This window comes from Oncorhynchus clarkii, chromosome 18, assembly GCF_045791955.1.
Source record: "Oncorhynchus clarkii lewisi isolate Uvic-CL-2024 chromosome 18, UVic_Ocla_1.0, whole genome shotgun sequence".
In the NCBI taxonomy this organism is placed as follows: Eukaryota; Metazoa; Chordata; class Actinopteri; order Salmoniformes; family Salmonidae; genus Oncorhynchus; species Oncorhynchus clarkii.
Genome location: NC_092164.1, coordinates 68,824,270 through 68,851,551, shown reverse-complemented (window position 1 = coordinate 68,851,551; position 27,282 = coordinate 68,824,270). Strand labels below are relative to the sequence as shown.

General features: G+C 44.5%; 1 protein-coding gene across 1 annotated transcript; it reads left to right on the top strand.

The window, feature by feature from the left end:
- Positions 1–132: 132 nt before the first annotated feature.
- On the top strand, positions 133–25,531 carry LOC139373872 (sperm associated antigen 1a). Its single transcript, XM_071114967.1, has 8 exons — positions 133–589; positions 3,720–3,819; positions 8,218–8,370; positions 8,556–8,692; positions 14,762–14,903; positions 16,432–16,558; positions 22,620–22,757; positions 24,055–25,531. The coding sequence occupies exons 1-8, from the start codon at positions 250–252 to the stop codon at positions 24,058–24,060; spliced, it is 1,143 nt and encodes a 380-aa protein (XP_070971068.1). The 5' UTR covers positions 133–249; the 3' UTR covers positions 24,061–25,531.
- Positions 25,532–27,282: the final 1,751 nt, after the last annotated feature.

The following is a 27,282-nucleotide window of genomic DNA, read 5'->3' as shown; positions in this document are numbered from 1 at the left end:
TCACCTAACTGCTGGCAGCATAACTGGCTCCTCTCTCCTGCCAAGCACCAGTTCTCCCTCATGCAGTGGCCTCATGAAATATCTCTCCTCTCTCTGCACTGCAATGCAACAACACCGCCCCCTTTTGTGATGTCACTGCTGACTCCACCAGTAGGGGCGTGTCCTGACACCAGATCTTCCATCCAGCTTAGACTAGGCTGCTGCTCTAGGGGGAGGAAAGCTTTGACACTGCAGCGTACAGAGATAATAATGGGGAATGCACAGGATAAGCCCTCTGGATCCGGGGGGGCTAAAACGGACCAGGCCACCCCAGGATTCAGGAGGAGAAGCAGAGCCGGGAGTACGGAGAAGCCCAAGGCAGGGAAGGGTCCCCCAGAGAAGGGGTCGATGGCCAACGGAGCCACCCAGGGGGACAGGAACCAGAGTAAGGACATCCCACCAGACACCAGCTATCTGGACGCCCCCGCTGGAGCTCTGCCACCCCACCTGGGCCGGCTCAAGAACGAGGGTAACCACCTCTTCAAAAAAGGACAGTTTGCAGATGCTGTGGAGAAATACTCTGCAGCCATCGATGGCTGCTGTGACGCAGGTGGAGTACAATCAATAGCAGTGGCTTGTTACAGAGTTTGATGTCTCAGGATGGGGTTTAGTCTCAGAGTTCATGACCTCATACATGTCTTTGATGTGTGTTTCATCTCAGCAGGCAGCAGCGTGTTACTCAATCAGGACCGGCTCTAGTCTTTTGGGGGCCCTAAGCTAGATTTGGTTGGGGGGCCTCGCGCCTTATGTATGCGGGTGTTTGAAAAGCCAGAAATTTCAGCCTGTTTTGGTGGGATGGAGTTTTGGCCTTCCATGGTGACATCACCATGTGTTAAAAGAGTTAATCGACCAATAAGAAAGAGAGTTCCCAACCTCTCTCTCAATAACAGCACATTCTTTGTTTCCCCCTCGCCACTCCTTGACAGTTCTAGCAAAATTCTTGATTAAGAAATTGCCTTTTGCTAAGAAGCTATTTTAGTTTATTTTGAACCATTTTAATTTAAAACAATCTCAGTAAGGTACTTAAATATGACAAGAAATTATTTATTATTGAGAAAAAAACTGCTGCATTGGACCATTAAAGCATGTTTCCTGCAATTCTTATTCTACACATTTTCACATGGGGCAGAGAGGAAGTTGCAATTGTACAACACATTTTATGCAATTCTACCCATTTTGCAATGGGGTGGAGATATTTATTTAGCAGTTTTAGAGCAAATTTCCTGCAATTCTATTAATTTTACATGGCTTATGCTGTGTTAATGACATCTGAGTGAGAATGACAAACAAAATCAATGGGGGCCCCCTGGAGGTCAGGGCCCCTGGACACGTGCCCTGCGTGCCCGGTCGCTGTTTGGCCATGATTAATACAAGTTTAGATAGCTGGCAAAAAAAAATTGTTAGCTGGCGGCTAATTGAGTGACTGTCGGTGATGGACATAACCAGACAAACTGCTGATGCACAACCACATTTCTAAATTCTACTATTTTAACTCTCAATAGTAAGTTGAGACCCCGACTGAGTTCCTAATTTACAACAACAACAACAAAAATGTCAAGTGACCGCTTATATTGCTTATGCCTGGAACCGGCCCTGAACTTAATATTTCAGGTTCCAGCAGTGAAGGAAAGTGGGTTAGTGAAACATCCATTTGATATAACTGAGGAAACAGGCCTACACCAGATGTTTTAACAGGAAACAGACCTACACTAGATGTTTCTACAGGAAACAGGCCCAACACCAGATGTTTTAACAGGAAACAGACCTACACCAGATGTTTTAACAGGAAACAGGCCTACACTAGATGTTTCTACAGGAAACAGGCCCAACACCAGATGTTTTAACAGGAAACAGGCCTACACCAGATGTTTTAACAGGAAACAGACCTACACTAGATGTTTTAACAGGAAACAGGCCCAACACCAGATGTTTTAACAGGACACAGGCCCAACACCAGATGTTTTAACAGGACACAGGCCTACACTAGATGTTTTAAGAGGACACAGGCCTACACTAGATGTTTTAACAGGAAACAGGTCTACAGCAGATGTTTTAACAGGACACAGGCCTACACTAGATGTTTTAACAGGAAACAGGCCTACACCAGATGTTTTAACAGGACACAGGCCTACACTAGATGTTTTAACAGGAAACAGGTCTACAGCAGATGTTTGAACAGGACACAGGCCCAACACTAGATGTTTTAACAGGAAACAGGCCTACACCAGATGTTTTAACAGGAAACAGGCCCAACACTAGATGTTTTAACAGGACACAGGCCCAACACCAGATGTTTTAACAGGACACAGGCCTACACTAGATGTTTTAACAGGAAACAGACCTACACCAGATGTTTTAACAGGAAACAGGCCTACACTAGATGTTTTAACAGGAAACAGGTCTACACTAGATGTTTTAACAGGAAACAGGTCTACACTAGATGTTTTAACAGGTCACAGGACTAAGAGGCCCACTGTCAGTGATGTAGGATATTGTGGGTACTTGAATAATGACAATGAAGGTAGTCATAAGGACTGCGACAGGAAGATCATGTTCCTCCCAGCTGCAGTGTGTGTGTGTCATGGAGGAAATGGGTATTAGACCCAGGTTCACGTTAAGTGTCACTCGTTCCTAGTTTCTACAGGGTCCATTTCCTGACACAGGCCTCTTTGTTGTCATTGGGCTTTATGATAGTCATCCCAGAGCCCTCATCAGCCAATCCCTATTGCTGGTAGTGTGTCTGGAGTATGGGCTCGTGACATGCTGCTGCGTAGGCATTAACATTACACTCCTGCAAATTGGATTCAGTTGAATTTCCAAAACGTCACGAAAGCTCGTGGGTGGCAACACAAATAGATGCTAGTAGCAGGGAAAAACACAACAGCCAACAACATTATCTAGACTGACAGGAATCCATCACTACTGTGTAATGACTGATGATGGTCAACACTGGCTGATGCTGCAGATTGAGCTCCTTGGAGAAAGGGCAGTGGAAAGCCTTTTCCTTGTAAATGGATTGACCATGCAAACTGTACGGTGTGCACACACACACACTCAACACCATAGTCTGTCCTATTAACAAGTTTAACTGGAAAAAATGCTCTCTGTTATTTTCGTTGCTCGCTTTGTTATTTTTAAAATTATATTTTTATTTAAATGACTTTGAAATACAAGTTGTCTTTGTTGTTAAAGGTATAGAGAGTGGAGAGGACCTGTGTATTCTCTACTCTAACAGAGCTGCTTGTTGTTAAAGGTATAGAGAGTGGAGAGGACCTGTGTATTCTCTACTCTAACAGAGCTGCTTGTTGTTAAAGGTATAGAGAGTGGAGAGGACCTGTGTATTCTCTACTCTAACAGAGCTGCTTGTTGTTAAAGGTATAGAGAGTGGAGAGGACCTGTGTATTCTCTACTCTAACAGAGCTGCTTGCTGTTAAAGGTATAGAGAGTGGAGAGGACCTGTGTATTCTCTACTCTAACAGAGTTGTTTGTTGTTAAAGGTATAGAGAGTGGAGAGGACCTGTGTATTCTCTACTCTAACAGAGCTGCTTGCTGTTAAAGGTATAGAGAGTGGAGAGGACCTGTGTATTCTCTACTCTAACAGAGCTGCTTGCTGTTAAAGGTATAGAGAGTGGAGAGGACCTGTGTATTCTCTACTCTAACAGAGCTGTTTGTTGTTAAAGGTATAGAGAGTGGAGAGGACCTGTGTATTCTCTACTCTAACAGAGCTGCTTGCTACCTGAAGGATGGGAGCAACACAGAGTGTATCCAGGACTGCACCAGGTGAGGAGGCCTTGCTATCGCCCCTTCTACAGGCCAATACTCTTCTACATCTGTGTCCCAAATGGAACCCTATTCCAGATATAATGTATTACTGTTGACCAGGGCCCTGGTTATAGTGCACTATATAGGGCATATGGTGCCATTTGAAAAACACTCTCCCTGGGCTCAGTAAACATGTTAATAGTGGCAGGAGTATTAGGCTGTCTGAGAGACAGAGTATTAGGCTGTCAGAGAGAGACAGCGAGAGACAGAGTATTAGAATGTCTGAGAGACAGAGTACTAGGCTGTCTGAGAGACAGAGAGAGACAGAGTATTAGTCTGTCAGAGAGAGACAGACTATTAGGCTGTCAGAGAGACAGAGTATTAGGCTGTCAGAGACAGAGTATTAGACTGTCTGAGAGACAAGAGTATTAGACTGTCAGAGAGTCAGAGTATTAGACTGTCAGAGAGAGACAGAGTATTAGACTGTCTGAGAGACAGAGTATTAGGCTGTCCGAGAGAGAAACAGAGAGACAGAGTATTAGGCTGTCTAAGAGAGACAGAGAAAGACAGAGTATTAGACTGTCTGAGAGAGACAGAGTATTAGACTGTCTGAGAGACAGAGTATTAGGCTGTCCGAGAGAGAAACAGAGAGACAGAGTATTAGGCTGTCTAAGAGAGACAGAGAAAGACAGAGTATTAGACTGTCTGAGAGAGACAGAGTATTAGGCTGTCTGAGAGAGACAGAGTATTAGGCTGTCAGAGAGAGACAGAGTATTAGGCTGTTTGAGAGACAGAGTATTAGACTGTCAGAGAGACAGAGTATTAGGCTGTCAGAGAGAGACAGAGATAGACAGAGTATTAGGCTGTCTGAGAGAGACAGAGAGAGAAAGAGTATTAGACTGTCAGAGAGAGACAGACTAATAGGCTGTCAGAGAGACAGAGTATTAGGCTGTCAGAGACAGAGTATTAGACTGTCTGAGAGACAAGAGTATTAGACTGTCAGAGAGTCAGAGTATTAGACTGTCTGAGAGACAGAGTATTAGGCTGTCCGAGAGAGAAGCAGAGAGACAGAGTATTAGGCTGTCTAAGAGAGACAGAGAAAGACAGAGTATTAGACTGTCTGAGAGACAGAGTATTAGACTGTCTGAGAGACAGAGTATTTGACTGTCTGAGAGAGACAGAGTATTAGGCTGTCAGAGAGAGACAGAGAGAGACAGAGTATTAGGCTGTTTGAGAGACAGAGTATTAGGCTGTCCGAGAGAGAAGCAGAGAGACAGAGTATTAGGCTGTCTAAGAGAGACAGAGTATTAGACTGTCTGAGAGACAGAGTATTAGACTGTCTGAGAGAGACAGAGTATTAGGCTGTCAGAGAGAGACAGAGATAGACAGAGTATTAGGCTGTCTGAGAGAGACAGAGAGAGAAAGAGTATTAGACTGTCAGAGAGTCAGAATATTAGGCTGTCAGAGAGACAGAGTATTAGGCTGTCAGAGAGACAGAGTATTAGGCTGTCTAAGAGAGACAGAGAAAGACAGAGTATTAGACTGTCTGAGAGAGACAGAGTATTAGACTGTCTGAGAGAGACAGAGTATTAGGCTGTCCGAGAGAGAAACAGAGAGGCAGAGTATTAGACTGTCTGAGAGAGGCAGAGTATTAGGCTGTCAGAGAGAGACAGCAAGACACAGAGTATTAGACTGTCTGAGAGAGACAGAGTATTAGACTGTCTGAGAGCGACATAGTATTAGACTGTCAGAGACAGAGTATTAGAGTGTCTGAGAGAGACAGAGAATTAGACTGTCAGAGACCGAGTATTAGACTGTCTGAGAGAGACCGAGTATTAGGCTGTCTGAGAGAGACAGAGAGAGACAGAGTATTAGACTGTCTGAGAGAGACATAGTATTAGACTGTCTGAGAGATACAGAGTATTAGGCTGTCTGAGAGAGACAGAGAGAGACAGAGTATTAGACTGTCTGAGAGAGACAGAGTATTAGGCTGTCTGAGAGATACAGAGTATTAGGCTGTCTGAGAGATACAGAGTATTAGGCTGTCTGAGAGAGACAGAGTATTAGGCTGTCCGAGAGAGAAACAGAGCGACAGAGTATTAGGCTGTCTAAGAGAGACAGAGAAAGACAGAGTATTAGACTGTCTGAGAGAGACAGAGTATTAGACTGTCTGAGAGACAGAGTATTAGGCTGTCAGAGAGAGACAGCAAGACACAGAGTATTAGACTGTCTGAGAGAGACAGAGTATTAGACTGTCTGAGAGAGACATAGTATTAGACTGTCAGAGACAGAGTATTAGAGTGTCTGAGAGAGACAGAGAATTAGACTGTCAGAGACAGAGTATTAGACTGTCTGAGAGAGACCGAGTATTACACTGTCTGAGAGAGACATAGTATTAGACTGTCAGAGACAGAGTATTAGAGTGTCTGAGAGAGACAGAGAATTAGGCTGTCAGAGACAGAGTATTAGACTGTCTGAGAGAGACCGAGTATTACACTGTCTGAGAGAGACATAGCATTAGACTGTCAGAGACAGAGTATTAGAGTGTCTGAGAGAGACCGAGTATTAGACTGTCTGAGAGTGACAGAGTATTAGACTGTCTGAGAGAGACAGAGAGAGACAGAGTATTAGACTGTCTGAGCGAGACAGAGAGAGACAGAGTATTAGACTGTCTGAGAGAGACAGAGTATTAGACTGTCTGAGAGAGACAGAGAGAGACAGAGTATTAGACTGTCTGAGAGACATAGTATTAGACTGTCTGAGAGAGAGAGAGTATTAGGCTGTCTGAGAGAGACAGAGTATTAGACTGTCTGAGAGATACAGAGTATTAGGCTGTCTGAGAGAGACATAGTATTAGGCTGTCCGAGAGAGAAACAGAGCGACAGAGTATTAGGCTGTCTAAGAGAGACAGAGAAAGACAGAGTATTAGACTGTCTGAGATACAGAGTATTAGTCTGTCAGAGAGAGACAGCAAGACACAGAATATTAGACTGTCTGAGAGAGACATAGTATTAGACTGTCAGAGACAGAGTATTAGAGTGTCTGAGAGAGACAGAGAATTAGACTGTCAGAGACAGAGTATTAGACTGTCTGAGAGAGACCGAGTATTACACTGTCTGAGAGAGACATAGTATTAGACTGTCAGAGACAGAGTATTAGAGTGTCTGAGAGAGACAGAGTATTAGACTGTCAGAGACAGAGTGTTAGACTGTCTGAGAGAGACCGAGTATTAGACTGTCTGAGAGTGACAGATTATTAGACTGTCTGAGAGAGACAGAGAGAGACAGAGTATTAGACTGTCTGAGAGTGACAGAGAGAGACAGAGTATTAGACTGTCTGAGAGAGACAGAGTATTAGACTGTCTGAGAGACAGAGAGAGACAGAGTATTAGACTGTCTGAGAGAGACATAGTATTAGACTGTCTGAGAGATACAGAGTATTAGGCTGTCTGAGAGAGACAGAGAGAGAGAGTATTAGACTGTCTGAGAGAGACAGAGTATTAGGCTGTCTGAGAGAGACAGAGTATTAGACTGTCTGAGAGATACAGAGTATTAGGCTGTCTGAGAGAGACAGAGTATTAGACTGTCTGAGAGAGACATAGTATGAGGTTGTCTGAGAGAGACAGAGTATTAGACTGTCTGAGAAAGACAGAGAGAGACAGAGTATTAGGCTGTCTGAGGAGACATAGTATTATACTGTCAGAGAGACAGAGAAAGACAGAGAGAGACAGAGTATTAGACTGTCTGAGAGAGACAGAGTATTAGACTGTCTGAGAGAGACAGAGTATTAGGCTGTCAGAGAGAGACATAGTATTAGGTTGTCTGAGAGAGACAGAGAGAGACAGAGTATTAGGTTGTCTGAGAGAGACAGAGTATTAGGCTGTTAGAGAGAGACAGATTTCCAGTCTGTATTAAACTCATTCATGCTCATCATGTGGTTGTTGTTGTAGTGTTTAACACATGTTCGTGGCACTACAAACACATTATTCACAGACTGTCTGCCTCTGTTTACAGACTGTCTGCCTCTGTTCACAGACTGTCTGCCTCTGTTTACAGACTGTCTGCCTCTGTTCACAGACTGTCTGCCTCTGTTCGCAGACTGTCTGCCTCTGTTCGCAGACTGTCTGCCTCTGTTTACAGACTGTCTGCCTCTGTTTACAGACTCTCTGCCTCTGTTTATAGGTTAGACAAATGGCATGTGTTTTAGGTTTCCATTCACACACACACTCTCTCTATCACGTGTTTCTAAATGGCAGACATTATCTGCTGCAGCCTAGAGTGTCAGGACTGAGGTGAAGTCTTGTCCCACCACCTGGAACACAACGTGACCAAACGCAAAGTGGGGGTTGTGATCCTCTCTCTGTCTCTCTCACTCTCTCTCTCTTTCTCTCCCTCCCTCTGATCCTATTAACCCCAGGGCATTGGATCTTCAGCCCTTCTCCCTGAAGCCCCTCCTCCGCAGGGCCACGGCCTATGAGTCAATGGAACGTTACCGACAGGCCTACGTGGATTTTAAGACTGTACTGCAGATAGACATCGGGGTGCAGGCGGCACACGACAGTGTCCACAGGTAAACCAAGGATTTAAAGCAGCCCCCCTCAGAGGACATTGTGTATGGCCATACAACCATGACAGTGGAGGTTCCCCTGCAGTGAAATTCTGATGTGAAAATGAACTTGCAGTTGTCTCTGTCAATATGGTGTCAGGGTTTATTTTAGGATGTGAACTGTGTGACCTGAGTGTGTTTTCCTCCAGGATCACCAAGCAGCTTATTGAGCAGGACGGCCCTGACTGGAGACAGAAGCTTCCGGAGATCCCTCTAGTCCCACTGTCAGCTCAGCAGCACCACAGGCAGAAAGACCCCAGCGCTGAGCTGGTCCAGGCTAGAGAAGGTCAGAGGTCACTTCCTGTTTACTGGCTAGCCACATCCTGGTTACTGGCTAGCCGTACCGTGAAATGACCAGATATTTTTTTTACCTTTATTTAACTAGGCAAGTCAGTTAATTAAGAACAAAGTCTTATTTTCAATGATGGATTTGTACCTTGTCAGCTCAGGGATATGAACTTGACACCTTTTGGTTACTAGTCCAACGCTCTAACCACTAGGCTACCCACTAGTTCAGACCTAGCAGATATCAAACATGTTTCATTGTGATCTAATTAAAAAAAATGTTTTATTTATTTTATTTCACCTTTATTTAACCAGGTATTTATATATATAACCCTAACCCTTTATTTAACCAGGTATTTATATATATAACCCTTTATTTAACCAGGTATTTATATATATAACCCTTTATTTAACCAGGTATTTATATATATAACCCTAACCCTTTATTTAACCAGGTATTTATATATATAACCCTAACCCTTTATTTAACCAGGTACGCTAGTTGAGAACAAGTTCTCATTTGCAACTGCGACCTGGCCAAGATAAAGCAAAGCAGTTCGACACATACAACAACACAGAGTAACACATGGAATAAACAAAACAGTCAATAATACAGTAGAACAAAAGAAAACAAAAAGTCTATACACAGTGAGGGCAAATGAGGTAAGATAAGGGAGTTAAGGCAATACATAGGCCATGGTGGCGAAGTAATTACAATATAGCAATTAAAACACTGGAATGGTAGATTCCAGAAGATGAATGTGCAAGTAGAGATACTGGGGTGCAAAGGAGCAAAATAAATAAATAAATACAGTATGGGGATGAGGTAGATTGGATGGGCTATTTACAGATGAGCTATGTACAGGTGCAGTGATCTGTGAGCTGCTGCTTAAAGCCAGTGAGGGAGATATGAGTCTCCAGCATCAGAGATTTTTGAAGTTCGTTCCTGTCATTGGCAGCAGAGAACTGGAAGGAAAGACCGGGTATTGAACCTGGGTTGTCCATGCAATTCAAGACAGCTTTAGTCCACTGAGCTAAAGCCTAGGCAATACACAAGTCTTCAGGTCTGAGGAAAGGATTACTCATCACAATGAAACATGCGAAGTTGACCAAATCCATCCAAGTGCTGAAGTTGTGTTCTTGATCTAATAGCTGCAACATATAGATATATAAGTGTGTCACAGGGAATCTGAGTGAATGGTAGAAGTATTCCTGATGAGGTGTCTCAAGGGGAATCAATGAATTATGTAGAGTGTAACCTAATACCCACGGGTCTGCCAGTCACAGTGACAATGGCACCGGAGGGGACGGCTGCTGTTTTACAGGCTCCTAACCAATTGTGCTATTTTGTGTTTTTTTTTAACTTATTTTGTACATAATGTTTCTGACCGAAAATAGCTTCTGGATATCAGAACAGCAATTACTGACCTCAAACTGGACAAAGATTTTTTCTTTAATGAGTCTGACGCGAAGGATATACTGTTGCTCCCGGACCAGGCCCAAATCCCTGTCATTCACATGAAGAGGAGACGGAGATCCGATTCCCTGACTTTCCATAACAAAGCCATCACCTACAAAGAGATGAACCTGGAGAAGAGTCCCCTAATCAAGCTGGTCCTGGGGCTCTGATCACAAACACAAACACACCCCACAGAGCCCCATGACAGCAACACAACAAGACCCTACCAAATCATGAGGACACGAAAAGATAATTACTTGGAAAGAATTTACAAAACAACGGAGCAAACTAGAATGCTATTTGGCCCTAAACAGAGAGTACACAGTGGCAGAATACCTGAGCACAGTGACTGACCCAAAATTAAGGAAAGCTTTGACTATGTACAGACTCAGTGAGCATAGCCTTGCTATTGAGAAAGGCCACCATAGGCAGACCTGGTTCTGAAGAGAAGACAGGCTATGTGCAACACTGCCCACAAAATTAGGTAGAAACTGAGCTGCACTTCGGAACCTTCTGCCAAATATATGCCCATATTAAAGACACATATTTCCCTCAGATTATACATACCAACAAATATATATATTTTTTTGATAAACTCCCATATCTATTGGGTGAAATCCCACAGTGTGCCATCACAGCAGCAAGATTTGTAACCTGCTGCCACAAGAAAAGGGCAACCAGTGAAGAACAAACACCATTGTAAATTCAACCCATATTTATGTTTATTTATTTTCCCTTTTGTACTTTAACTATTTGCACATCGTTGCAACACTGTATTTAGACATATTATGACATTTGAAATGTCTTTATTCTTTTGGGAACTTTTGTAAATGTTATACTTACTGTTCACCTTTTATTGTTTATTTCACTTTTGTTTATTATCCATTTCACTTGCTTTTGCAATGTAAACATGTGTTTCCTGAGCCAAGGCCCCTTGAATTGAATTGATAAAGGGGGCACAGATCTGGGTGCCTTGTGAGAATTTGTCGGCGAGTGTGTAACCCGCCTCTACCATCCGTGCTACTGGCCAACGTGCAATCACTGGAGAATAAACTGGATGAGCTCCGTTCGAGACTATCTTACCAACAGAGACATTAAAAACTGTAATATCTTATGTTTCACCGACGACACAGATAATATACAGTTGGCTGGGTTTTCCGTGCATTGGCAAGACAGAACAGCAACCTCTGGTAAGACGAGGGAGGGGTGGTGCTTGCCTGCGGTAAAGTACCTCATGATAAGCTGTAGACCACACGATCTACCAAGAGAGTTCTCATCTATATTTTTCATTGCTGCCTATTTACCACAACAAACCGATGCTGGCACTAAGACTGCACTCAACCAACTGCATAAAGTCATACATAATTATTTTTTATTTTATTTTATTTAACCTTTATATAACTAGGCAAGTCAGTAAAGAACAAATTCTTATTTACAATGTCGGCCTACCCCGGCCAAACCCAGACGACGCTGGGCCAATTGTGTGCTGCCCTTCGGGACTCCCAATTGTGGCCGGATGTAAAACAGCCTGGATTCGAACCAGGAACTGTAGTGACACCTCTTACATTGAGATGCATTGCCACTCGGGAGCAAACAAGGAAATGTTCATCCAGAAGCGGCGTTCCTAGTGGCCGGAGACTTTAATGCAGGCAAACTTAAATCAGTTTTACCTCCTTTCTACCAGCATGTTAAATGTACAACCAGAGGAAAAGAAACTCTAGACCACCTTTACTCCACACAGAGACGTGTACAAAGCTCTCCCTCGCCCTCCATTTGGCAAATCTGGCCATAATTCTATCCTCCTGATTACTGCTTACAAGCAAAAACCAAAGCAGGAAGTACCAGTGACTCGCTCAATACGGAAGTGGTCAGATGAAGCGAATGCTACGCAACCGGACTGTTTTGCTAGCACAGACTGGAAAATGTTCCGGGATTCATCCAATGAAATTGAAGAGTATACCACCACAACCAACGGCTTCATCAATAAGTGCCTTGAGGACGTCATCCCCACAGTGACTGTACGTACATATCCCAACCAGAAGCCATGGATCACAGGAAACATCCTCACTGAGATAAAGGCTAGAGCTTCCGCTTTCAAGGAGCATGCCGCTTATAAGAAATCCCGCTATTCCCTCAGACAAACCATCAAACAGGCAAAAGCATCAATAAGGTACTAAGATTGAATCCTACAACACCGGCTCTGACACTCGTCGGATGTGGCAGGGCTTGCAAACTATTACGGACTACAAAGAGAAACCCAGCCCTGAGCTTCACAGTGACTCGAGCCTACCAGATGGGCTAATTTTCTTTTTATGCTCGCTTTGAGGCAGCACCAGCTGTTCCAGACGCTTTCCATAGCTGATGTGAGCAAGACCTTTAAACATGTCAACATTCAGAAGGCAGTGGGGCAATTACCAGGACGTGTACTCGGAGCATGTGTGGACCGACTGGCAAATGTCTTCACTGACAATTTCAACCTTTCCCTGATTGAGTCTGTAATACCAACATGTTTCAAGCAGACCACCACAGTCCCTGTGCCCAAGAATGCAAAGGTAACCTGTCTAAATGACCACCGCCACATAGCACTCAGGTCAGTAGCCATGAAATGCTTTGAACGGCTGGTCATGGCTCACATCATCACCATCATGCCTGAAACTCTAGACCCACTCCAATTCGCATACCGCCCAAACAGATCCACAGATGGCGCAAACTCAATTGCACTCCACACTGCCCTTTCCCACTTGGACAAAAGGTACATTACTGTATGTGAGAATGCTGTTCATTGATTACAGCTCAGTGTTCAACACCATAGAGCCCCCAATGCTCATCACTAAACTAAGGACACTGGGACTAAACACCTCCCTCTACAATTGGATCCTGGACTTCCTGACGGGCCGTCCCCAGGTGGTAAGGGTAGGCAACAACACATCTGCCACGCTGATCCACAACGCGGGGGCCCCTCAGGGGTGCATGCTTAGTCCCCTCCTGTACTCCCTGTTCACTCATGACTGCATGGCCAAGCATGACTCCAACAGCATCATTAAATTTGCTTATGACATAATGGTGGTAGGCCTGATCACCGACAACGATGAGACAGCCTATAGGGAGAGAACTGACAGTGTGGTGCTAGGACAACAACTTATCCCTCAACCCGAGCAAGACAAAGGAGCTGATTGTGGACTATAGGAAAAAGAGGGCTGGACACGCCCCCATTCTCATCGACAGGGCTGTAGTGGAGCGGGTTGAGATCTTCAAGTTCCCTGGTGTCCACATCACCAACAAACTATCATGGTCCAAACACACCAACACAGTTGTAAAGAGGGCACAACAATGTCTATACCCCCTCAGTAGACTGAAAATATTTGTCATGGGTCCCCAGATCCTCAAAAAATTATACAGCTGCACCATCAACAGCATGCTGTCTGGTTGCATCACCGCTACAGAGGGTAGTGAGTATGGCCCAGTACATCACTGGGGCCAAGCTTCCTCCCAACCAGGAGCTCTATACTAGGTCGGTGTCAGAGGAAAGCCCCAAAAATGGTCAAAGATTCCAGCCACCCTTGTCATAGACTGTTCTCTCCACTACCGTATGGCAAGCGGTACCGGAGCACCAAGTCTAGGTCCAAGAGGCTTCTAAACAGCCCCGTTTTGTGTTTACACTCGCTAGAGTGTAACCTGATACCCACAGATCAGCCAGTCAGAGTGTGGTAGTTATGTAGAGTGTAACCTGATACCCACGGGTCTGCCAGTCAGAGTGTGGTAGTTATGTAGAGTGTAACCTGATACCCACGGGTCAGCCAGTCACAGTGTGGTAGTTATGTAGAGTGTAACCTGATACCCACAGGTCATTCAGTCACAGTGTGGTAGTTATGTAGAGTGTAACCTGATACCCACGGGTCATTCAGTCAGAGTGTGGTAGTTATGTAGAGTGTAACCTGATACCCACGGGTCAACCAGTCACAGTGTGGTAGTTATGTAGAGTGTAACCTGATACCCACGGGTCAGCCAGTCACAGTGTGGTAGTTATGTAGAGTGTAACCTGATACCCACGGGTCAGCCAGTCACAGTGTGGTAGTCATGGAACAAACAGGGTCTGGTTGCCTGGCTGCTGCTGGCTCCCTTCAGGCTTCAGCATGACAACATTCTGTTGATTATCTTACCACAGACCGACTGTTAGTTTTTACCCACTGTCCAGAGTCAGACTGGTAGAAAGAGATTGTCCATGCAGATTATTCAGAAATAGATACAGATTAATAAAACAGGGTCTGTCATGTGAGACACCAGCACTCCTTAAGGGAGCACCTTAATCAGACTTCTCTACCCAGACTACCCAGTGTCCTGAATATGAAATGTCATATCTGTTGAGTTGACCAGAATGGTGTGCAGTGGATTAGACATAGTTCATCGAGTCACAGCTCTGTTAAACTCAACAGAGGCTCAACCAGTCAGCTTTTGCTCATTTGACATTAGAAGTCATTGTAGGAAAGTTTGTTTTATATTTACAGTCAGCTAGAAGTAGTTTAATTAGTTAGAGAAACAAATCATATTGCTCTGAGTCTGCAGATTTCCTCTTGCATCACTACTGATAACTGCTTCTCTCTCTCTCCGCAGCCAAAAAAGCAGAGGCTCGCTTTGCCTCTCTCAAAACAGAAGGAAATGAGCATGTGAGGAAAAGCCAGTTCCATGACGGTCTAGAAAAGTACAGTGAATGCCTTAAGATCAAACCTGACGAGTGTTCCTGCTTTACCAACAGGTGACCCCTAACCCTGCTAAGCATACTAACCCTAATCCTGCTAGCATACTAACCATAACCATGTTAGCATACTAACCCTAACCCTGTTAGCATACTAACCCTAACCCTGCTAGCATACTAACCCTAACCTTGCTAGCATACTAACCCTAACCCTGCTAGCATACTAACCTTAATCCTGCTAGTATACTAACCCTAACCCTGTTAGCATACTAACCCTAACCCTGCTAGCATACTAACCCTTACCCTGCTAGCATACTAACCCTAACCCTGTTAGCATACAAACCCTAACCCTGCTAGCATACAAACCCTAATCCTGCTAGCATACTAACCTTAATCCTGCTAGTATACTAACCCTAACCCTGTTAGCATACTAACCCTAACCCTGCTAGCATACTAACCCTTACCCTGCTAGCATACTAACTCTAACCCTGTTAGCATACTAACCCTAACCCTGCTAGCATACAAACTCTAATCCTGTTAGCATACTAACCATAATCCTCATAGCATACTAACCCTAACCTGACAAGTGTTCCTGCTTTAGCAACAGGTGACCCCTAATCCTTCAGATCAAACCTAAGTTAATACTTACAGTAGACAATAGGAAGTGCTTATAGACAAGATTTACATTTGAGTTCAGCAGATAGATCTCCAGAGCCACTTACAGTTAGTGAATTCATCATAACCACATATCTCAGTCAAGTCCATTTTTCCTCAGTAATGTCCATGCTAGTAGGGGGAAGTCCAGTTTTCCTCAGTAGTGTCCATGCTAGTAGGGGGAAGTCCATTTTTCCTCAGTAATGTCCATGCTAGTAGGGGGAAGTCCATTTTTCCTCAGTAGTGTCCATGCTAGTAGGGGGAAGTACATTTTTCCTCAGTAATGTCCATGCTAGTAGGGGGAAGTCCATTTTTCCTCAGTAATGTCCATGCTAGTAGGGGGAAGTCCATTTTTCCTCAGTAATGTCCATGCTAGTAGGGGGAAGTACATTTTTCCTCAGTATTGTCCATGCTAGTAGGGGGAAGTCCATTTTTCCTCAGTAATGTCCATGCTAGTAGGGGGAAGTCCATTTTTCCTCAGTAATGTCCATGCTAGTAGGGGGAAGTCCATTTTTCCTCAGTAATGTCCATGCTAGTAGGGGGAAGTCCATTTTTCCTCAGTAATGTCCATGCTAGTAGGGGGAAGTCCATTTTTCCTCAGTAATGTCCATGCTAGTAGGGGGAAGTCCATTTTTCCTCAGTAATGTCCATGCTAGTAGGGGGAAGTCCATTTTTCCTCAGTAATGTCCATGCTAGTAGGGGGAAGTCCATTTTTCCTCAGTAATGTCCATGCTAGTAGGGGGAAGTCCATTTTTCCTCAGTAATGTCCATGCTAGTAGGGGGAAGTCAAGTGCGAGTGGCATTTATTTGATTAATTTTTATATGATTGTAAGCACAGTTCTTTATCAGTGTAGTACTGTACACATAAATTGCCATGGTACATGACCACTTTCAAGCCCACTGTTAGTCCTTAACTCCTACCCTTCACCCCCAGAGCCATCTGTTATCTGAGACTGGGTTGTTTTGAAGAGGCCAGACAGGACTGTGACTCCGCCCTCAAGCTGGAACCAACCAATAAGAAGGCCTTCTATAGACGGGCGCTGGCGTTTAAAGGCTTACAGGTGGTTATCTATTATTCAAAGTCCTAGTTGGTTCAACGCATTTTTTTGTTGTTGTGAAGAACAAGGAAAACCAATGAACACTGTGTTTTCCAAAAACAGGAAAACGGCTTGTTTTTTGTTAACTCAGCAGATTAACCAAAAACAATTAACATGTGGGTGGGGTTACATGTGGAATGCATTTTATTGGCCAAATGCACAACCAATACTTCCTGTCCCTTCAAAATAGGAGTTCACCCTTCTAACCTCATCTACTATCTATTAAGTCACCAATTAATAGCTATTTATTCATCTATTAATTAAGTCACCAATTAATAGCTATTTATTAATCTATTACTGTAAATGGTTAGCTGGTTAGCAAATTGATCAGAAACCCCCGCCCACCAGTCTCAACGTCAACAGTGAAGAGGCGACTCCAGGATGCTGGCCTTCTAGGCAGAGTTCCTCTGTCCAGTGTCTGTGTTCTTTTGCCCATCTTAATCTTTTATTTTTATTGGCCAGTCTGTGATATGTCTTTTTCTTTGCAACTCTGCCTAGAAGGCCAGCATCTTGGAGTTGCCTCTTTGCTGTTGACGTTGAGACTTGTGTTTTTCAGTTACTATTTAATGAACCTGCCAGTTTAGGACTTGTGAGGCGTCTGTTTCTCAAACTAGACACTCTAATATACTTGTCCTCTTGCTCAGTTGTGACCTGGGGCCTCCCACTGCTCTTTATATTCTGGTTAGAGTGCGCTGTTCTGTGAAGGGAGTAGTACACAGAGTTCAAATCAAATCATTGATTTGAACTTTTGAAATCTGTGTACTAATTCAAATCAAATCAAATTTTATTTGTCACATACACATGGTTAGCAGATGTTAATGCGAGTGTAGCGAAATGCTTGTGCTTCTAGTTCCGACAATGCAGTAATAATAAGTAATCTAACTAACAATTCCAAAACTACTGTCTTGTACACAGTGTAAGGGGATAAAGAATATGTACATAAAGATATATGGATGAGTGATGGTACAGAGCAGCATAGGCAAGATACAGTAGATGGTATCGAGTACAGTATATACATATGAGATGAGTATGTAAACAAAGTGGCATAGTTAAAGTGGCTAGTGATACATGTAATACATAAGGATGCAGTAGATGATATAGAGTACAGTATATACGTATACATATGAGATGAATAATGTAGGGTATGTAAACATTATATTAGGTAGCATTGTTTAAAGTGGTTAGTGATATATTTTACATCATTTCCCATCAATTCCCATTATTAAAGTGGCTGGAGTTGAGTCAGTGTGTTGGCAGCAGCCACTCAATGTTAGTGGTGGCTGTTTAACAGTCTGATGGCCTTGAGATAGAAGCTGTTTTTCAGTCTCTCGGTCCCAGCTTTGATGCACCTGTACTGACCTCGCCTTCTGGATGATAGCGGGGTGAACAGGCAGTGGCTCGGGTGGTTGTTGTCCTTGATGATCTTTATGGCCTTCCTGTAACATCGGGTGGTGTAGGTGTCCTGGAGGGCAGGTAGTTTGCCCCCGGTGATGCGTTGTGCAGACCTCACTACCCTCTGGAGAGCCTTACGGTTGTGGGCGGAGCAGTTGCCGTACCAGGCGGTGATACAGCCCGCCAGGATGCTCTTGATTGTGCATCTGTAGAAGTTTGTGAGTGCTTTTGGTGACAAGCCGAATTTCTTCAGCCACCTGAGGTTGAAGAGGCGCTGCTGCGCCTTCTTCACGATGCTGTCTGTGTGAGTGGACCAATTCAGTTTGTCTGTGATGTGTATGCCGAGGAACTTAAAACTTACTACCCTCTCCACTACTGTTCTGTACTACTGTACTGATGTGGATAGTGGGGTGTTCCCTCTGCTGTTTCCTGAAGTCCACAATCATCTCCTTAGTTTTGTTGATGTTGAGTGTGAGGTTATTTTCCTGACACCACACTCCGAGGGCCCTCACCTCCTCCCTGTAGGCCGTCTCGTCGTTGTTGGTAATCAAGCCTACCACTGTTGTGTCGTCCGCAAACTTGATGATTGAGTTGGAGGCGTGCGTGGCCACGCAGTCGTGGGTGAACAGGGAGTACAGGAGAGGGCTCAGAACGCACCCTTGTGGGGCCCCAGTGTTGAGGATCAGCGGGGTGGAAATGTTGTTGCCTACCCTCACCACCTGGGGGCGGCCCGTCAGGAAGTCCAGTACCCAGTTGCACAGGGCGGGGTCGAGACCCAGGGTCTCGAGCTTGATGACGAGCTTGGAGGGTACTATGGTGTTGAATGCCGAGCTGTAGTCGATGAACAGCATTCTCACATAGGTATTCCTCTTGTCCAGATGGGTTAGGGCAGTGTGGTTGAGATTGCATCGTCTGTGGACCTATTTGGGCGGTAAGCAAATTGGAGTGGGTCTAGGGTGTCAGGTAGGGTGGAGGTGATATGGTCCTTGACTAGTCTCTCAAAGCACTTCATGATGACGGAAGTGAGTGCTACGGGACGGTAGTCGTTTAGCTCAGTTACCTTAGCTTTCTTGGGAACAGGAACAATGGTGGCCCTCTTGAAGCATGTGGGAACAGCAGACTGGTATAGGGATTGATTGAATATGTCCGTAAACACACCGGCCAGCTGGTCCGCGCATGCTCTGAGGGCGCGGCTGGGGATGCCGTCTGGGCCTGCAGCCTTGCGAGGGTTAACACGTTTAAATGTTTTACTCACCTCGGCTGCAGTGAAGGAGAGTCCGCTTGTTTTCGTTGCAGGCCGTGTCAGTGGCACTGTATTGTCCTCAAAGCTGGCAAAAAAAGTTATTTAGTCTGCCTGGGAGCAAGACATCCTGGTCCGTGACTGGGCTGGTTTTCTTCTTGTAGTCCGTGATTGACTGTAGACCCTGCCACATACCTCTTGTGTCTGAGCCGTTGAATTGAGATTCTACTTTGTCTCTATACTGACGCTTAGCTTGTTTGATAGCCTTGCGGAGGGAATTGCTGCACTGTTTGTATTCGGTCATGTTACCAGTCACCTTGCCTTGATTAAAAGCAGTGGTTCGCGCTTTCAGTTTCACTCGAATGCTGCCATCAATCCACGGTTTCTGGTTAGGGAATGTTTTAATAGTTGCTATGGGAACGGCATCTTCAACGCACGTTCTAATGAACTCGCACACCGAATCAGCGTATTCGTCAATGTTGTTATCTGACGCAATACGAAACATATCCCAGTCCACGTGATGGAAGCAGTCTTGGAGTGTGGAATCAGCTTGGTCGGACCAGCGTTGGACAGACCTCAGCGTGGGAGCTTCTTGTTTTAGTTTCTGTCTGTAGGCCGGGATCAGCAAAATGGAGTCGTGGTCAGCTTTTCCGAAAGGAGGGCGGGTCAGGGCCTTATATGCGTCGCGGAAGTTAGAATAACAATGATCCAAGGTTATTCCAGCCCTGGTTGCGCAATCGATATGTTGATACAATTTAGGGAGTCTTGTTTTCAGATTAGCCTTGTTAAAATCCCCAGCTAGAATGAATGCAGCCTCAGGATGTATGGATTCCAGTTTGCAAAGAGTCAAATAAAGTTCGTTCAGAGCCATCGATGTGTCTGCTTGGGGGGGGAATATATACTGCTGTGATTATAATCGAAGAGAATTCTCTTGGGAGATAATGCGGTCGACATTTGATTGTGAGGAATTCTAAATCAGGTGAACAGAAGGATTTGAGTTCCTGTATGTTTCTGTGATCACACCACGTCTCGTTAGCCATAAGGCATACGCCCCCGCCCCTCTTCTTACCAGAAAGATGTTTGTTTCTGTCGGCACGATGCGTGGAGAATCCCGCTGGCTGCACCGCCTCCGATTGCGTCTCTCCAGTGAGCCATGTTTCCGTGAAGCAAAGAACGTTACAGTCTCTGATGTCCCTCTGGAATGCTACCCTTGCTCGGATTTCATCAACCTTGTTGTCAAGAGACTGGACATTGGCGAGAAGAATGCTAGGGAGTGGTGCACGATGTGCCCGTCTCCGGAGTCTGACCAGAAGACCGCCTCGTTTCCCTCTTTTACGGAGTCGTTTTTTTGGGTCGCCGGCTGGGATCCATTCCGTTGTCCTGGTTGAAAGGCAGAACACAGGATCCGCTTCGCGAAAATCATATTCTTGGTTGTACTGATGGTGAGTTGACGCTGATCTTATATTCAGTAGTTCTTCTCGACTGTATGTAATGAAACCTAAGATGACCTGGGGTACTAATGTAAGAAATAACACGTAAAAAAACAAAAAACTGCATAGTTTCCTAGGAACATGAAGCGAGGCGGCCATCTCTGTAGGCGCCATGGCAACAGAACAGTTGTACGAGATCTTCAGTTTCTTGGCAAATTCTCTCATGGAATAGCCTTCATTTCTCAGAACAAGAATAGACTGATGAGTTTCAGAAGAAAGTTCTTTGTTTCTGGCCAATTTGAGCCTGTAATCGAACCAACAAATGCCGATGCTCCAAATACTCAACTAGTCTACAGAAGGCCTCTTTAATCAGCACAACAGTTTTCAGCTGTGCTACCATAATTACAAAAGGTTTTCTAATGATCAATTAGCCTTTTAAAATTATAAACTTGGATTAGCTAACACAACGTGTCATTGGAACACAGGAGTGATAGTTTCTGATAATGGGCCTCTGTGCGCCTACGTAGATATTCCATTTAAAAAATCAGCCGTTTCCAGCCACAATAGTCATTTACAACATTAACAATGTCTACACTGTATTTCTGATCATTTTGATGTTATTTTAATGGACAAAAAAGGTGCTTTTCTTTCAAAAACAAGGACATTTCTAAGTGACCCCAAACCTTTGAACGGTAGTGTACGTATAGACAGGGACACACTCCAACTCTCCAACATAGTTTACAAAGGCAGTATTTGTTTAGTGAGTAAAAATTAAAACTTATAATCAATATAAATAGTAAAGTCAGGTAATGATACTCCAAAATATCTACTTACAATAAGTAGTACTTTACAGATACACCCAAAACACTACTTAAATAGTCCTTAAATAGTCCTAGTCCTTACAGTATTTTTACTTAAGTACTTTACACCACTGGCATTAATGTATGACTTAATAGGTATTAATAGATGTCTTAATAGATAGTAGATTAATAGAATGAAGTTAGAAGGATGAACCTCTATTTTGAAGAGACAGGAACTGTTGCATTTGGAAAATGACAGGCATTCCACATGTAACCCTAACCCACTTGTGAAAATAGAAACATGAAGTCGTTTTTTTGTTTATATGTAAAAAAAAATATTTAAAAAAGCCTTTTTCACGTTGCAGATTTTTCTGTTATAAACTTGGAAAAAATGGTTTTGTGCCCATGTTTTTGTGTGAAGCCAATGGACACTATCGCCCTTGAGGATAGAAGAGATGCAACATGTTTTTATTATTATTGTCCAGCCATGTGGTCCAGTGCTGCAGAGGAAGGCCTAGTTAAGCTGCAGTTGGCCCAGAACAGAGCGGCACGTCTTGCTCTTCATGTTAATCAGAGGGCTGATATTAATACTATGCTGCCAGTCTCTCTTGGCTCAGAGTTGAAGAGACTGACTGCACCACTTCTTCTTTTTATAAGAAACATGAATGTGTTGAAAATCCCAAATGGTTTGCAGAGTCAACTTACACGCAGCTCCAGAACAAATAGAAAGCGTACAGTATTATATAGAGCCATTATTGCATGGAACTTCCTTCCATCTCATATTGCTCAAAAGAACAGCAAACCTGGTTTAACAAAACTAATAAAGCAACACCTCACGCCTCTCCCCTATTGGACCTAGGTAGCTTGTGTGTATTGATATGTAGGATATGTGTGCTGTTTTTAAAAAATGTATGTAGTTCTCTTCTTGTCTATTAATGTTCTGTAATATGTTTTGTGTGGATCCCGGGACGAGTAGTTGCTGCTGTCGCAAAGTCTAATGGGGATCCTAATAAAATACCAAATACCATTGATTTTTAACCCCTTTTTGACATTCTACCTCCCCTCCTTCTCTCACTCTTTCTCCACACACGCTCACCCTTTCTTCATCCTCACTCTCTTTTCCTCTACCCCACTCTCTTCGCCTCCTCTCCCTCCCTTCCCAGGACTACCTGTCTTCCAGCAGTGACCTCCAGGAGGTGTTACAGCTGGACCCCAACGTCCACGAGGCTGAACAGGAGCTGGAGACTGTGACAGGGCTGCTCAGACAGAGCCTCATGGACGGAGCCCAACTCACACCCAGGGTAGGTGCCCAACACACCCCCAGGGTAGATACCCAACACACACCCAGGGTAGATACCCAACACACACCCAGGGTAGATACTCAACACACACCCAGGGTAGATACCCAACTCACACCCAGGGTAGATACCCAACACACACCCAGGGTAGGTGCCCAACACACACCAAGGGTAGATACCCAACACACACCCAGGGTAGGTACCCAACACACACCAAGGGTAGGTGCTCAACACAAACCCAGGGTAGATACTCAACACACACCCAGGGTAGATACCCAACTCACACCCAGGGTAGATGCCCAACACACACCCAGGGTAGGTACCCAACACACACCAAGGGTAGGTCCTCAACACACACCCAGGGTAGGTTCTCAACACACACCCAGGGTAGGTACCCAACACACACCCTGGGTAGGTCCCCAACACACACCCAGGGTAGGTACTCAACACACACCAAGGGTAGGTGCTCAACACAAACCCAGGGTAGATACTCAACACACACCCAGGGTAGATACCCAACTCACACCCAGGGTAGATGCCCAACACACACCCAGGGTAGGTACCCAACACACACCAAGGGTAGGTCCTCAACACACACCCAGGGTAGGTTCTCAACACACACCCAGGGTAGGTACCCAACACACACCCTGGGTAGGTCCCCAACACACACCCAGGGTAGGTACTCAACACACACCCAGGGTAGGTCCCCAACACACACCCAGGGTAGGTCCCCAACACACACCCAGGGTAGGTACTCAACACACACCCAGGGTAGGTCCCCAACTCACACCCAGGGTAGGTCCCCAACTCACACCCAGGGTAGGTCCCCAACTCACACCCAGGGTAGGTACTCAACACACACCCAGGGTAGGTACTCAACACACACCCAGGGTAGGTCCCCAACTCACACCCAGGGTAGGTTCTCAACACACACCCAGGGTAGGTTCTCAACACACACCCAGGGTAGGTCCCCAACACACACCCAGGGTAGGTACCCAACTCACACCCAGGGCAGGTACTCAACACACACCCAGGGTAGGTACCCAACTCACACCCAGGGTAGGTACTCAACACACACCCAGGGTAGGTCCCCAACTCACACCCAGGGTAGGTACTCAACACACACCCAGGGTAGGTCCACAACTCACACCCAGGGTAGGTCCCCAACTCACACCCAGGGTAGGTACTCAACACACACCCAGGGTAGGTACTCAACACACACCCAGGGTAGGTACCCAACTCTTTATTCCACCTCAGGTTTGATGTCAGAGATCAGACTGAACTCTTTATTCCACCTCAGGTTTGATGGCAGAGATGAGACTGCCACAGGAGACTGTATAGGAGGCTGATGAAGAGAGAGACTGATGGAGACCTGGGAAGGCTGTTCAGGCCTCATCATCCCTCACAGAGTTGACATGAACTAAGGTGAACTATGCTGGATGTTGGGCTCTGACTCCATCTGCCTTCAAAGAGCATCATTAAAGCATTGCGTCGACGACGTCTGAGCGTTGTTCAATAATTCCCAGCAGGCAGCTGCATCCTTCATTTCCATTCTGGAGACTCTAAAGATACTTTAGATGCAATGCAGCTTCTTACATTTACATTTGTCATTTAGCAGATGCTCTTATCCAGAGAGACTTACAGTAGTGAGTCATTTAGCAGACTCTCTTATTCAGAGAGACTTGCAGTTAGTGCATTCTTTACCTCAGCATGCTCAGACCCCCTACAGCAACACACTGTAGAGAAAGGGTGCGTCACAAATGATGCCCTACTCTCTATAAAGTGCATTATGTTTGACCAGGGCTCATAGGTCTATCATCAAATGTAGTGCACTATATAGGGGATAGGGGTGCCATTTGGGACTCAGACCCAAAATCTTAAAAGCTAGGAGTGACTAGTTTTGCAGAAGTATTTGATTTCTTCCCACTAACAGCAGATTATGCAGACCGGCGGTATTACAGATTGGAGAAGCGATCGACAGAAGCTCTAGAAGCACACTGGAACACAATGTGGGAGAGATGTGGTGTGCCTTATTGAGATTCAAGTTGAACCATATATTTGGGAAGTGTAATCTGAACCTCAGAGAAATAACATCCTTGTATATATGTAATAAACTGCTGCTTTGATACACTGCAGAGTATTTTACATGTGGAAACCAAAAAATATGTTGCCACTGTATTGACAGTCATGCATGTACCTTTTCAACCTTTAAAGGGCACTGTTGGCTAATTAATGCATAATGAAAGATGGACAACTGTGTATATCATGTACTGTATGCTTTTAATCTCAGGTTCAGTCTTGAACATGACCATGATTGTATGGTAAATGTTAGCTCTGGTCCATGGCGTAAGAGGAATTGTAACGGCCTGGACCAGAGCTAGGTAAATGTGTATAGTAGTCAAACACTGATCTGCTAGTTTTCAGATGTTGCTCTAATGCTTTATAAAATCCCCAAACCCCCTTCAGATAGTTATCTGTTGAGTTAGAGATCAACCCCCTTCAGATAGTTATCTGTTGAGTTAGAGATCAACCCCCTTCAGATAGTTATCTGTTGAGTTAGAGGTATTTCAGTTAGTGTCTGAAACTGATTAATAACAAGCTGCGTGTGTTGAATATATTGTGAATGTTCTGCTTTCACCACAGATTGGTCTATTTAGAACATAGACCCCTCTGAGGTGGTTGTTCATGATTAAACACTTCTGCTTTGTACTGTATACCATGTGTTCATTCTGAAAGATGTCTAGAGTTGACTTCATGCAGTCAGTTACTGATGATATGTAGGACTGATGATATGAAGCAACTTACTTGATGACTCTCAGTATTTTAGTTGTCCCGATGACAAATCCATTTTGTATGTTCAACAACAAAGTATTAGCCTGAGTTCCAGTCTGTTTGAGCTGTCATGCCAAACAGTTTGGTTTGAGCTATGGAGTTGGCCAGAGCACAAACAGATCTGGGACCAGGCTACAAAAGGAGACTACAGATCTGGGACCAGGCTACAAAAGGAGACTACAGATCTAGGACCAGGCTATAGAAAGAGACAACCAGATCTGGGACCAGGCTATAAAAGGAGACAACAGATCTGGGACCAGGCTATAAAGAGACAACAGATCTGGGACCAGGCTATAAAAGGAGACAACAGATATGGGACCAGGCTATAGAAAGAGACAACAGATCTGGGACCAGGCTATAAAAGGAGAACATATCTGGGACCAGGCTATAGAAGGAGAACAGATCTGGGACCAGGCTATAGAAAGAGACAACAGATCTGGGACCAGGCTATAAAAGGAGAACAGATCTGGGACCAGGCTATAGAAGAAGACCACAGATCTGGGACCAGGCTAACAACTTACACTCATGGGTTTATTTTTGTGAAATATGCATTTACATACCAATTATGAAGCAAATTAGAAAACAAATATACAAATACCATAAGCTCCAATCGCTCTCTACAAGTTAGACACTAGTCATCAAAGTATCATACAGAATCACAGGAAGTGGGAAAAGGGGGGTGGAAACAAACGGACAAACTGCAGCTTGTGGCATGTTATCAATCCAGACTGATAGTTGAGCAGCACCACAACAGCAGATAAATGAACAGTTTAGGTGTCAACTTTTAGTTTAGAACATACATCCATGCATTCTGAGGTATTGCATGTACATGAACGTAGATTCGATCCTAACGGAACTGTTTCATTTAACATGTACTAAGACGTCAAAGAATACGTCTTCCTATGTCTCCTTCCTGTTGATGAAACTATATCCATTCTTGACGTTGAACCACTTGACTGTACCTTTGTGACATACAGTGTAAAAGTGAAAGGGAACAGTACACACCTCAGAGAGACACTACACACCTCATCAAGGGTCCTTAGGAGTGAGGAGGGTTCATCCACAGTAGCCTGAGAACTGTTCTGTCTTTGGTAGGCTAGGTGGTTACCAGGTTGGTGTGTCCATGAAACTGTTCTGTCTTTGGTAGGCTAGGTGGTTACCAGGTTGGTGTGTCCATGAAACTGTTCTGTCTTTGGTAGGCTAGGTGGTTACCAAGTTGGTGTGTCCATCAGCATCTCTTGACTTGTTCAACACAGTGATGAGGGGGATGGTTAGCATCTCTTGACTTGATACATTTAAAAAAAATATTTAAAACATACAATATACTTGCAGTGAAGCCACTCAACAACCACATCACACCAGTCAACTAACAGACTCCAATCCAGAGCGATACACAGACGCAACCAGGGTCAACGTCCTGCTCAAGAGCATGTTGACAGATCTCCCACAAGGTTTTTACCTCTTGGTGATGTCATTTGAAAACATAATGTTAACTTTCACTGCTATGCAGATGACACACAGCTGTACATTTCAATGAAACATGGTGAAGCCCCAAAATTGCCCTCGCTAGAAGCCTGTGTTTCAGACATAAGGAAGTAGATGGCTGCAAACTTTCTACTTTTAAAATCGGACAAAACAGAGATGCTTGTTCTAGGTCCCAAGAAACAAAGAGATCTTCTGTTGAATCTGACAATTC